This window comes from Acyrthosiphon pisum, chromosome A2 (genome assembly GCF_005508785.2).
Source record: "Acyrthosiphon pisum isolate AL4f chromosome A2, pea_aphid_22Mar2018_4r6ur, whole genome shotgun sequence".
NCBI classification, from domain to species: domain Eukaryota; kingdom Metazoa; phylum Arthropoda; class Insecta; order Hemiptera; family Aphididae; genus Acyrthosiphon; species Acyrthosiphon pisum.
Genome location: NC_042495.1, coordinates 24,004,591 through 24,018,355, shown reverse-complemented (window position 1 = coordinate 24,018,355; position 13,765 = coordinate 24,004,591). Strand labels below are relative to the sequence as shown.

General features: G+C 27.3%; 2 protein-coding genes across 3 annotated transcripts in view; both read left to right on the top strand.

The window, feature by feature from the left end:
- The window catches only part of LOC100159075 (major facilitator superfamily domain-containing protein 6-like protein B), a 19,698-nt gene extending 9,514 nt beyond the window's left edge, over positions 1–10,184 (top strand). For both annotated transcript variants that reach the window (XM_016804820.2, XM_008185404.3), the window contains exons 7-8: positions 4,699–5,063; positions 9,862–10,184. In XM_016804820.2, coding sequence (XP_016660309.1) covers positions 4,699–5,063; positions 9,862–10,079 — 583 coding nt within the window. In that variant the 3' untranslated portion in view covers positions 10,080–10,184. The remainder of the gene's footprint in view (positions 1–4,698; positions 5,064–9,861) is intronic.
- LOC107883894 lies at positions 2,142–3,686 on the top strand. Its single transcript, XM_016804821.2, has 3 exons — positions 2,142–2,850; positions 2,913–3,177; positions 3,257–3,686. The coding sequence occupies exons 1-3, from the start codon at positions 2,767–2,769 to the stop codon at positions 3,478–3,480; spliced, it is 573 nt and encodes a 190-aa protein (XP_016660310.1). The 5' UTR covers positions 2,142–2,766; the 3' UTR covers positions 3,481–3,686.
- Positions 10,185–13,765: the final 3,581 nt, after the last annotated feature.

Sequence of the window (13,765 nt, the reverse complement as noted above, 5' to 3'; positions counted from 1 at the left end):
AAAGTTTCACCAAAAACCCAAATCAATTTTGTGAAAAATCGATTTGCGTAAAAATCCGTTTTCTAAATTTTTCTTTTGTTTTTCCCGGCGCTTTTGAAAACCACTGGGAAATTTAAATTTTGACCTCCCCAATGCACCAACGATATTCACTTTCTGATCGAACAAGATACTGAAGTTGAAAATCGTATCATTATTTCGACTACTTATCGTGTACACAGATACAAAAAAAATAAAAAAAATAAAAAAACACACATCATTGTAAAATCAATACATTCATCGTTCCACTCAGAATCTAAAAATTGTATAATAGCTAAGCCAATAATTATTTAGGCTTGTAGATAAAAGTACGCACAATGCCAAAATATAATAATTGTACGTCCACACTGAATACATGATTCTTACATGTTTATTTTATAATCCCCAATAGTTATTAAGGCATTTGATATTAGAGTGTTAATCTACCAAAACTAACCGAATAAAAATCAATAAAAAATATGAAAGACATAATCCATAGACGGTTAGGAAACGATGACAGTTCTTAATAGCGGAAAGAAATATCATTGCCTAGTGTATAATATGTTATCTTTTCCTAACGATACCAGGCAAAGATGCCGTATATATTTTTTAGGTGTTTTAATTTAATCTGTCTAATTTAAATATTAATTTATCAAACATAATATTATTAATTACCTTGCTATTACGCTAGTCCCTAATAAATAATCAAGTGTTGTCAAACATTTTTTTTTCACTTTACTTTGTGTAATTCAAGCTTTTTAACCTAACCTAACAGTGATCGATAGCTATATGCGTAGAGTGAAAAATATCGAATAGATCTTCGTTTTCAACGTAATAACGTGTACCATCATTGTCATGGTTCATGGCTTTGTTAGAGTTAAAAATGTATAAAATGTTAATTTTGTATAACTGAGGATTTAAAATTTTTTAAAAGATTTCTCATAATTGGTTCATACTGTAACCAAGAAATCTAAAAATTATATAGATTACACATTTTTTTTTTTTTAATTTATATATTTTAAGTTCAATTTCGGATATCGAAACTAATTCAATGATTTAATTTATTTTATTGTTCTTTAAAAATATTATTATAACATAATACGCTCAGACATCGGAATCGTTTTTTGTATGCAATAAATGCGAAAGTGGGCATTAACTATAGTTTAAAAGTTAAAGTTAAGTTAAAAAGTTAATTTTTTTTAACTTATTAACATAACTAGTTGGTTAATTTTCTTATTAACTTATGAACTTACCTAGTTTAATTGAAAGTTAAAATAGCTTAACTTTGCTCAGTTTATTTAAAAAAAATCCATCAAGTTATATTTTTTAAATTTTTGTTGTAGGTCAAGTACTTGAATATTAATACTAAAATAAAAATAATCTAATACTATAATATTATACAAACAATTCTGTTATTTTTTTGATAAAATAAACGTGTTAATTGATATATTTAATTAGATTAAATAGGTATAATATAATATGACTTTAAACTTTGACTTTACAAATTTATATTTAATTAAATTAAGTATTAATAAGAGTGTGTTGATATAATTTAATATTTAATAATCGTGTAGAGTAAAATAGGTACATAATATTATACACTTTACATTACGACAAAATAGTTCAGTAAAATTGTTTATCATAATTTTGGAATATGGAAATAACGCAGTCACTCTGTATGCGATCAACATACTATAGGTAATTAAATAATGTAGAACAACTTTTTTTAAATTAAGTTAGTATTTTTTTCCATATAAACTTTTAACTTATCGAGTTAAATTCATAATTTGTTGACCGTTAACTTCTAACTTATCGACCTTGTGTCCTCTCAACTTAACTTAACTTGAGTTAATTACTTTCATTAACTTGCCCGCGCCTTTGAATAAATGTATATCTATAAATTCGACTCAAATAAGACGCACACGGTCGAATTACTGTTATCTGGTCGTGCCGTAGCAGATATATGTCTATAATCCCAGCACACACGCGCACACACTCACATTAATTATTCAAATATAATAAAATTATAATCAGCTGATAACTAATCACTGCAGTTATATTATTTGACGGACGGTTTATTTCATATCGAAAATAAAAGTGCCACATCCTATACTTTTTTCGTTGATGTTGTTATTAGTGCGATATGCTCGTCGTGTGTATTAGCTGTCTATGATTATATTAATTCGTTTTAGATTCTGAACGAAGTGATGAATGTATTGATTTTACAATGATGTGTGTTTTTTTTTTTTTTTGTAACCTACTGTACAGTAGAGCGAAATCCACTTACCCACCTTTTTGTTTGCTTGATGATGGTTGGATTGATGTAAAGGAGATGTTGAGGTTTGAGCGTTTGGGTCCAGGATGTTGATTAATTTTGGGCATGATAAGGCCCTTGAAGTTTTTCATCACTGGAATATTACGGTGTGTAGGTGTTATATAATAATCAAATCATATTACCTGCTGGACGTCGACAAAGTAGACGTGCTATAGGCATCTATACAAAGTTAACGATAATAATGGAACACAGGTGTTGCACGATCATCGACGGTCAAACATGAACTATGACATAGATATGTCACTACAAAGGAGATTGAAATTAACTAAATTTCACTAAATTTCGGTTGATATTTAAAATCTTTAAACATGTAAACAAATTTGGTTCAACTTCTTCAGCTGACTTGTCAAAATACGAAGTCATATGACCATCAAATAAATAAATCGAACAATCAATCAGGTTTCAGCGATTATTGGATGAAAACCACCAATAATGATATCAAAAATATTAACGATCGTAGTCAGATTGATGTTACATTAAAATTGAAAGATATGGAACAAGTAATATTACCATTATCTTTTATTTAAATGTATTTGTTAATATTTAATTAATTTGATCTCAGACTGAAAGTTCGTATGTTTTCCACTTGTCGTCCGTCCAAATGAACGGTACGGACATTCCTCTAACATGCCAATGTAATTTAAAAACATTTTGCCACATCTCATGTTCTAATGAAGACATCATGCGGATAGCTACTGTGCCAACATACAGAGGAAACGTTCTTAATTTGTATCAATTTTGGATTTTTTTCATAACTGTGACTGTGTTGTGGTCTTGCATAGCTATAACGTTAACTTTACAAGGCTCATTATGTCTCGATCTATTAGGTAAAATATGATACAACAATACCAATGTTCATAATATTTCTATATTTAAAATAAAAATGACATCTCATTTTATTTTTAGAAGACAAACCCGAGGATATTGGAAAACAAATATGTTGGGCATCATTGGGTTTGGGCAGTTTTTCCATATTCATCGGATGGCTTGTGGATTGGTTTAGCATAAATAAAAAGGAAAAAGAATATTCACCAGTTTTTTACTCATGTATTTTATTCTCAATTTGTAATTTATTTGTCATAAACAAACTTAAAGTAAGTTATATCCTGACTCTATGCGGTACATCATAATCTATATTTTTTATCACTCAATTGAGCGCAATAATTATTTTAAAAAAACATTCTATTGTCCTCTAACTTATAGATAATTGAAACGAAAAAAACCGAAGGAAAATTGAAGAGTATATATGGACTGTTAACTAAACATTATGTGATTTTATTTTATATATGGGTAATATCAATCACATTTCTCCATACAATTATTACACATTTTCTATTCTGGTGAGTTTATAATTGAAAAAAATTGTTTAATTATTACATTAACTAACTTGTGATTATTTTATTATTTTAAGTGTTTTTTTTTTTTAATCATATTGAGTATAACAATATAATTTTATATCATTTTATATTGTTGATTAATAATATAATACTCTCGTCGATGTGTAAACAGACAAAATATCACGGTAGGTGAGTGTCAAGTGTCTCTGATTTAGGCAGGTACTGCCTACATAATGTAGAAAGAAGATATGAAAATTAAAATTTAATGTTTGTCAGTGTCGGGTACAATCGTAATAACTAATAACAACTATAATAAGTAATAATTAGTCAATTTGTAGAGCTCCAATTTACATTGTTTTTTTTTAAAGATAAATTTTCAATGCTCACACTGAATATTCATAATAAAGTTTTATAATAAAGTAAATTTACATTCTGTTCACCAAATTATTAATAAATTGTTAAGAATATGATAAACAACATGCGTAAATCAAAACTTTAGCTTAATTTCGATTAGTCAATTTTTAAGATAGGAAAAAACTTTTTAAGTGAAAGTTGCTAAAAAAAAATTAAGTAATTCTAACTCAAATATAGATGTTATATTAAGTCCTTTATGCAGTAAAAAAAAACGAAAATTAAATTCAACGTCATGCGTTTGAAAGATTTGTCGTTACCTTTGTCGTTAAAAACACACTGTTTAGTATGACGAGGCCCTAACTTTTGACGTCTATTTCATATATTATAATTTATAACATAATATTATTGGTGGTTACTGAATAATTTCCATCCATATACATTCTTACGAGGAGATATTAAATTATCTCATATACACTTAAACAAAAAAATAATTATTTAACACGCGTGATAGAAAACTACTGCGTTGAAAATGTCTTAGAGTCCCTAGATTATGATAAAGTTGATTAGAGATTTTGCAAAATAATATTTGAGGTGTGTAGTATAATGATATTTCATTGTTAAAACATTTTAACACTACTGTTAATAATTATTAATCAGGTACATGGAGGATTTAGTTTCTGCTAACAATGACCACAGCCAACGGGCATGGATAAAAACGCTTCAAGGTCTAGCTCAAGGCATCCAATGTTTTGGCGGTGAAATACCATTTTATTTCTGTTCCGGTTGGATAATCAGAAAGATGGGTCACATTAACTGCATGGTCTTAGTGATGGGAGCCATGGCTATCCGGTTGTACCTTTACACAGTCATCTGGAATCCAGCTTGGATCATTGCAATAGAGCTATTGAATGGCGTATCGTACGCATTGGGAACGTCGGTGAAAATGTCGTACGCGAAAATTATGTCACCCGAGGACTCCACGAACACTATAATCGGGATATTAGTATTTTTCGATGGCATTGGTAAACTATAAAAATTATTTTATATACTTGAAATTTCGTGTTTCTATAAAGCGAGAAAAAATGTACCAAAAAAAAAAAAAAAATTAAGAAATCCACTTATAGTAGTATACACTCATTATCGATTTATAATACCTTGAAAAATAGAACAGTTTTCATTGGGAATGATCTCAAGAGTCAAGAATAATAAAAATAAAAAAAGGTGGGCAAGCGGGTGTCACTCTGCTAGAGTAGATTATAAGTGGGTCACTGTGATGGATGTTGTTAAATATGAATTCAATGATATAATATCATTGTATAAGAAAAACGAGTCTGGCCTCTGGGTGAAGCCTATGATATTACTAAGTATATTTGATGATATTATTGTGAATAAAGTAATTTATAATATATAACCTATTTAAGTGGGTCCTTCTTTTAAATGTCCAATCTATTTAGATATAAAAGTTGAACATTTTATAAATTTTTAACTACAAAATAATTATTACATTTTAAATATGATAAATGTTGTCAAAATTCAAACTTAAAATGCTTATTTACAAAATTGTGCACATAATATATTTTTAATATTTTTCAACTGCAATATCAGGATATATTATTGAATTCAAATTTAACGCATCCTTACCTACAGTGTAAGTCACTGTATCAATGACGAGATACAATCTACTGCAGAAAATCCACTTTCCCAGTTATTTATTTTTTAAATGTTTTCATTGTTTTAAAACAAAAATCGATATACGTAGGTACTTACATCCTAAGTGAAGGAAATAATTTAATTTTATTGTTATCAATTTTTGTTTACATTTATATTGAACATCTTTAAAATGTAATTTAAACTTAATCGAATTATATACCACAATAAAAACATTTTTATATCTAAATATATTTACAGCACTTTTTATAAAAATATGTGTTCATCATCATGACCCTCATTCAAATGAAATTAATAATTCCTTAAAATATAAGTTTATATTCTGCAGAATACTTTAGTCTTCCACCCCCCCCCCCTCCAACATTAATGCTTTAACATATTGGTATAAAAAGTAGGTAGGTAATAAAATCAGTGAAAAACTAGTATTATTATTAAAAAGAATATCAAGTTATTAATGCATATATAATTTAAAATTTGAACTTAAATGCTTTTAAAAAACAATTTTATTTTTAATATTTTTCAACTGCTATTGTAACAATATATCTGAAGCGACTTGTATTAATTTTTCACGCATTTTTACCTTACAAATACAATGTTATTGACAATTATAGAAAAAAAACTTAAAAAAATTTAAAACTGACAATGCCTGCAAATCGCTCAAGAGTCAAAATATTTTCAAAATTGTATGGTGTATAAAAATTGAAAAAATAAACATTCAGTGAAATTTTCTGGTAAAATAACAAAATTGCTACATGATAAATATCGAGTGAATATCCAATATCCAATCTAGTAAAAACATGTACATCAAACCCTCATAAAAATATAATTTGATTTGCTTGTAGACATTTTTTTTTTGATAAATGTAGACACAAACTTATTAGGAATCTAGAATTACATTTTCAAATCTTAGATTTAAATAGAAAAGTTTTTATAAATTTCTGACTCAAAATAATGTGCACATTTTTGTAAACTTTACATATTTTGTCTATATTTGAACTTTAAATGCTTATAAAAAAAAAAAGTGACTATAGATTTTTAATATTTTTCATCTGTCTTTAAAACAATATATTAGCCATTAGGAGCATATTCCTAAATTCAAATTGGAATTTGAAATTTTATTTTAAGTTTTTACATGCCTTTACATGATTTTTATATACATTTATAACAAACTATAACTATATACAGGTAAATCAATATATAATCTAAAGCTTATTTTCGGAAATAATTGTACTTCCAGATTAAAGAAGTCCAATACGATCAGTTCTATCTACAATACTTTTTTTTACAATCCTTTAAAATGTACATTGTTATTTAAACCAAACTTATAATAGAAATTTTAGGTATCAGTTATTAAAAATTTAAAAAACTGTTGTATTTTTTTATTGCATTATTTAGAATTTTTAGGGCATAATATCATTTTTTTAAGGCATTAAATTCCAATGCCAAAATGTATTGCTAAGTATAATGTATGATATTATTGTTATTAAAGTGATTTATTTAACTATTAGCAAATAGTGTTGGGAATAGATAACTAAAAAATTATCTAGATAAAATAAAGATAACATAAATGTAATTTAGAGATTCTAGATAAAGATAAATACAAAAATAATTTTATCTAGATAAATTTCTAGATAAATATCATTTTTTTACACTTATTTCTATTGTTTTATAGTATTTTTGTAATATTAGATTTATATCAATATAATGGCATAATATTTATAAAAACAACGGATTGAGCCTTTGAAATACAGTTTTACGAAGTTAATTTTAATTTATTTTTAAAATGGATGGGGAAATAAACTTATACCTAATTAATTTTAAAATGCTCATTATGGCTAGTAGAGAACGATGTATAGTGCAAGCCCGCATTCAGGTTCTCGTAATACTATCGTTGGTAATAATAGCAAGAAATATATTCTTCTAATTTTATAAATAATTTATATAATATTAGAATTTTAGTAACATTGGTTTTATAATTTTGTAGGGGCACTATAATATTTATCTAGATAAGCTTATTTTTTATCTAGGCTAAACATTAGATAAATCGTAACATAATTATCTAGATACTTTAAAAGATAATTTATTTCAAAAAATCTTATCTATATAATTCCCAAAACTGTTAGCAATGCAGTAGGTTGAATTAAATTTTTTCCGAAAATATTGCATTTGAAAATGTAATTGTGTGTATAGAATTTAATAATTAATATTAAACTTTAAAAATTTCAAGTACCTTTACCCACTAATAATATTTTTAAATTACAAAAAATTAACTAAAATAGTTATTCTTCTTTTAAATATCTAATTTCGATCAAATTTAAACTTGGAATGAGTATAAAAAAAGTATTGTGCTAGCATATTTTTTAGCTCAAATAAATCGTGTGACAATTTTTCAAGCTTGGGCTATAAAAGTTAAAGGCATTTTATAAATTATGAACTACAAAATAATTTACAAATGTTCTCGATCTTCATGATTTTGTCAACATTTTAACTTTATATACCAAAAATCATGACTTTCAGGTAAACTTTTTTCTTGTTATCGCTAAAAACACTTAAGAGGAACGTTGTATTAAATTGTTGATGGGAAGTAGCCATGCATTGATGGAACTTCATAATATATAAGCATTATAAATAGTAATTAATGAACAGTATTAAGTTATTGTATTTAATTTAACCCAACTATTACAGTACCTACTTAAATGTTATGAATAATTATTTAAATTTACATTATCTTTTGTGTGTAATAATAGTTAAAAGCCAAATACAAGTCAAAAATACAACAAAAGTCTCCGTTTGTTTCATTTACCTCTGTATATCCATTTAGGAAAATATTGAATGGGTTCATAGTTCGCCACAAAATATTACCTTATAATAATTATAATAATATGCCCTAAACACTCAAAAATATAAAACATGTATGTACAATACACTATGAATGTATCGAATTTTATTTTTTCCGCTTTGTGAAACGAATGTTGTGTTTATTATTATAATACAACCAGAAAAACATGGAAATGTATGAAAGTCTATATTAGTGTAATTACAATATAATAATTATTATATGTACCGAATTGACGTTTATTCGAAAAAATCCATTTTATAATAACAATATTATTATCGAACGCATTTATAAGGAATCTGTTATCTCTTCACAATATTCTTGCACAAAATTAATTCATATTCATACAGTCTTAATGTATTATATGATTTGTAGACGTGTTGTTACTACCGGTGTCGTATCTACGGGGGGATATAGTGGTCATACCCCCTCCCCCCACGGAGGCCAAATTGTGTACACAATACAACATGTATATAATAATATGAATAACGAATATATTATGTGTATACTGAATATGTATATTAAATTCTTTATATTCCCCTCCCGATGAAAAATCACAGATACGCTATACTGGTTTCTAGATGGTTAGTTTAAATAAATATTTGAATTACGTACCTATATGCGGTGACATTGGCAGCTAATATTATAATAAATATTTATTTATTAAAAACATTCCAACTACAAAAATATTACATAAGAACAAAAAAGTTGTCGTTACAACTGAAGAGAGTTGGTCACCTCCAAACCAATATGGCTATCATGCGGATATGAGAGTTCTAATAAATTAGTTTTATGTCTAAAACATGCAGTTTTTTAAAATTGAAGTTATATTTAAATAAATAACGGTTCATATGTCATAACTATAGTAAATCAAATTGATATAATTTATACTATAAAAATCTTAACAATTGTGTAAAATGGTCATATTATTTATGTTTTGCTCTTTTTTTTCCTATTGGTACTGAGTAGACCCGATATATTTTAATATTTTATACATTGATAAAGTTTTTTCAAAAGCTACAATGATTACTCAGATAAATATTTTCATTTATTTTAACAAACTTTTAATACTTTTTAATTAACTTTTAACAATCATTTAATTTAACTTTTGTCAATGTTGAAAATGTTTAGGCGCCCTAGGTAATGCAAATTGCAAATTATATACGTAAAAATAATGTATACGTATACACTATACATATACACATACGTATACAATTTTTACAAGTTAATCTTTCATTTTAAAATTTAACTTTGATTTGATTCTTTATTTAAAAACTTTATACCTACATGATTTTAAAATGGATTATGTTTTACAGGTGAATCTTTAGGTAGTCTACTGGGCGGATTTTTATTCGGATCATACGGTGGAGTGTGGTCGTTTCGATTCTTCGCCTACAGTTCTGCTTTTTTGTGCTTTTTAAACATACTAACCAATCGTTTTGGATTGACTAAAGATTTGACAAATTATGGTTTTGCAGCAGTGCCTACGAAAGAAAATAACCAGAAAAATGATGACGTTGATATCAAAATTTAATTAAATGATTTCTTTATTTTTAATTTTATATAAAATAGTAAAACAAAAATGGAATGTTATTATGCAGAACAATTCTATCATATTAAAATAACGAATAATGTTTTATGTAATAGTATATTAACTACATTAGAAAATATTAAAATAATTCATGCGAACCTATATATATATATATATATATAGTACCCATACAGCTTAGCGATAATATACAGGAGTTAGATCACTTTGTCGCACAAACTTCAACAACTTAGAGACCACTAAACAATTGAAAATTGACTGTTCTTAATAAATTTCAGATTTTCTATTACATACCTACAATCGTTGAGCGGATCGATGAATACCTATTTTTGGTACCTATATTAACTTTATAATGACGTATGTTTTTTTTTGTATGTACAGTGTGCACACAATAATTAATTAATTGAAATAATGCTTCGATTTTTAACCAGCGTAACACTAAAAAAGGTGTCTAAGAAATTAAAAATCAAGCTTGATAAACTAACAAAGAAATCACGTAACTACGGTAATTTATGGTATTTTATGGTATAAAATATAACTACCGCAATATTTAATATTATTAAGTACTCACATGGAATGATACATAGGCTTTCCTTCTAAACTATTAAACTATTTTGTTGAAACTATTGGCCAAATGTATGGGGTCTATCAGGGACGTAATTAGGGGGGGATTAGGGGGATAGATCCTCTGAAAACTTTTTTTTTACTGCTAACATTTTGATCAAAGTATTGGTAATGACTAATGAGTAATTATCATTAATGTTTGCTAAAACGTATATCCATCCCCCCCCCCCAAACCAAATTCCTAAATACGCCATTGGGGTCCATATGATGTCACATAATAGTACTAAAAGTGCACATGGTCTTCTACACGTCATAGTGGATGATTATAATAATTATGGACATTTATACAATTATAATAATATGAATATATCTACAAGTTAATAATAATACATAATAATATATGGTTAATTTTTAATTTCTTTAATTCTTTTTAAGAATCTTATATTTTATATCAATTTGATATTAATATACATATTAGATAATTAGGTACATTTTCAGAATGTATTACTTTAATTTAAAATGCATTCATATATTATATTATGTGTGTCTACGTAAAGAATATAATACAGTGAAACAAGCAATAAAAAAATTAAAAATTGTCTATTATTGCATACAATTGTATTAGATTCTGAGCGGATCGATGAATACCTATATTGATTTTACAATGACGTGTGTTTTATTTTTGTATGCACACGTGATAATTAATTAATCGAAATAATGCTTCGATTTTTAACCAGCGTAACACTAAAAAAGGTAGACTGTCCACTGTCTAAGAAATTAAAAATCAAGCTTAAGCTAATTGATAAACTAATAAAGAATTATTATTTAATTATTAAAAAGGTGAATAAGTGTGTACCTACTTTTATAAATTATCTAATATTTAAAACCCACTGAATATCAAATATCGTGAAATTTTTTAAATCAAACGCATTTACGCTCATAAAAAATTAATATTACTTTCTGGTGACCTTTTTTTTGGTGAAGGTAGAAAAACTCGTTGAGACTATTCTATTCTATTCAAATTCATAATGTTTGCTATGAAAAAAAAAAAATATTTATGAATTTCTAACTGAAAAATAATTAACAAATTTGAGGGATTTTGATAAATTTTAACTTTAAATACACGCTTAAAAAAAATCGTGCCTATGTATATTTAATATTTTTGAGCTAATATCAAAAAAACTTACTAGAATATAGCGATGAATGAAATATAGCGAGTGAGTGAGTAATGTTTGAATTATATATAGATACATATAGGTATTATATAGATCATTATACGCTTTGTAAACACATATATTATTAATAAATTATTATAGGTATACTATTATAATTTATTGTTATAGTGGTTACGAAAAAAAAATACAAAACAATAGGATAAAACAAGCCTGCTGTGTTAAAAAGTTAATAGTTCATTTTCACTTTTTAACTTTGATGATGGAACCCACACGAAATAACCGGCTCCACGTGGAGCAATCACTTTTCATGACCTGCGCCCAATGATATTTGTACAACGGGAACCATTTAGAAATTGACCTTTGTGTAAAACGGAAGCAAAACTGGCTATAGCCAAAAAAAATTATACATCGGCGGCGTATAATAGCGGTGTATTATGTCCGATTGAAATTACAAACAAGCAATTGTTAGATTACTGCGGCGGAGATAAGTAGTAACCTACACACGACAGCCACCGCCGTCACCGAAGGAGGCCGTTTGGGAAGGCGAGTACAATGTTATATTGTTATGCACACAATATATATTATATTATACACGGGCGTGCGCACACACAATGAAAACATCGTCCCCGGAGAGTATATAATATAATAATATATTATAATAAAATAATCTTTTTAAACGGCCAATTTCACAGTTGTCAAAGCAAATTAAATGGTAACCGATCTCCTATACCTATAGGCTATAAAAATATAGTCATTATAGTCTATACAATATACAATATACTGCGCCACTACGGCGACCTCTTCTCTTACTGCACACACGCGACACAATTATCGGGTACCTACCTACCTAACTATTATATTATTCATAATATGTATTATGTCTTTATTATTGATACCTATATGTATTATACTATTCATATACATATATATATAAATAACACGAATCATCTTTTTATTATTGTACACGTAAGAGATACCATAGATCACGCTACAGGACGCATGGGATGTATATACTATATACCCGTTTACCGAAATGGTTTCCGGTTAGTATATCATTAATTAATGGGAGATGGTATTTTGCGCCATCAATACTTATATTTAAGCGCGTGTGTAATTTGCGCCAAAATATAGTATAAAAATATTAATTGTTCGTTTCTCTCAGACAGTGTTACTGCATTTTAAATAAATAATTATAATGAAAATGTATAGTTTTTTGGTTTTTATTGTACATTTACGTGGAAGAAAACAAGACACCCTGCCAAAATCCAAAACCTCAAGAAAAACAGAAATAATAATTAACTGACTGAGAATCGGACACAGACGACCACAAGACACCTCATGAACAGGAAAACCAACCACCGACGGAATGCACCTCATGCGGAGTTACCTTCGCAGTGAAACAACTGATGACCGTATGCAGATCAAACGAAGAAGGAAGAGAAAAACATAATATAGGCACCTACCAACGAACCTGTACGAAATATTCGAAGCTGACTGTCAGTCAAAAACATCATGTAATTTCTCAGGAACATCAAAATGGAGAAATACATTTAAGAATTATATAGTTATAACTTATAAGTCACACAGTCCCCAGTCTTCCTATATTATATTGTACCTAACCAAATTGTTACCAAAAAATATATATATAACAGGTATATTACCCCGAAGCTATAATAATGATCAATAAAAAAAATTATCAAAACAATGGTTTCGGACAATAAATAGTTGGCTAGTTGGCTAATATAATAACTACAAACATGTTGCCTGGTGGCTTACTACAAATAAAACAATTTTATTTGGCCAGATAACACGGTATAATATAATTAAAAATTATGGCCGCCGACCGGTTGGCACTATATTATATAATAGCCATTGCCTTACCGGCTTACTAGCTTATTATAAGAGGACGCTACACCCGCATTTGTTGTCTCC

Coding starts and splice junctions, on each gene's coding strand:
- LOC107883894 (XM_016804821.2), top strand. CDS start 2,767: ATGAAAACCACCAATAATGATATCAAAAATATTAACGATCGTAGTCAG. Junction 2,851..2,912: donor AATTGAAAGATATGGAACAA/GTAATATTACCA, acceptor ATTTGATCTCAG/ACTGAAAGTTCGTATGTTTT. Junction 3,178..3,256: donor ATTATGTCTCGATCTATTAG/GTAAAATATGAT, acceptor TTTTATTTTTAG/AAGACAAACCCGAGGATATT.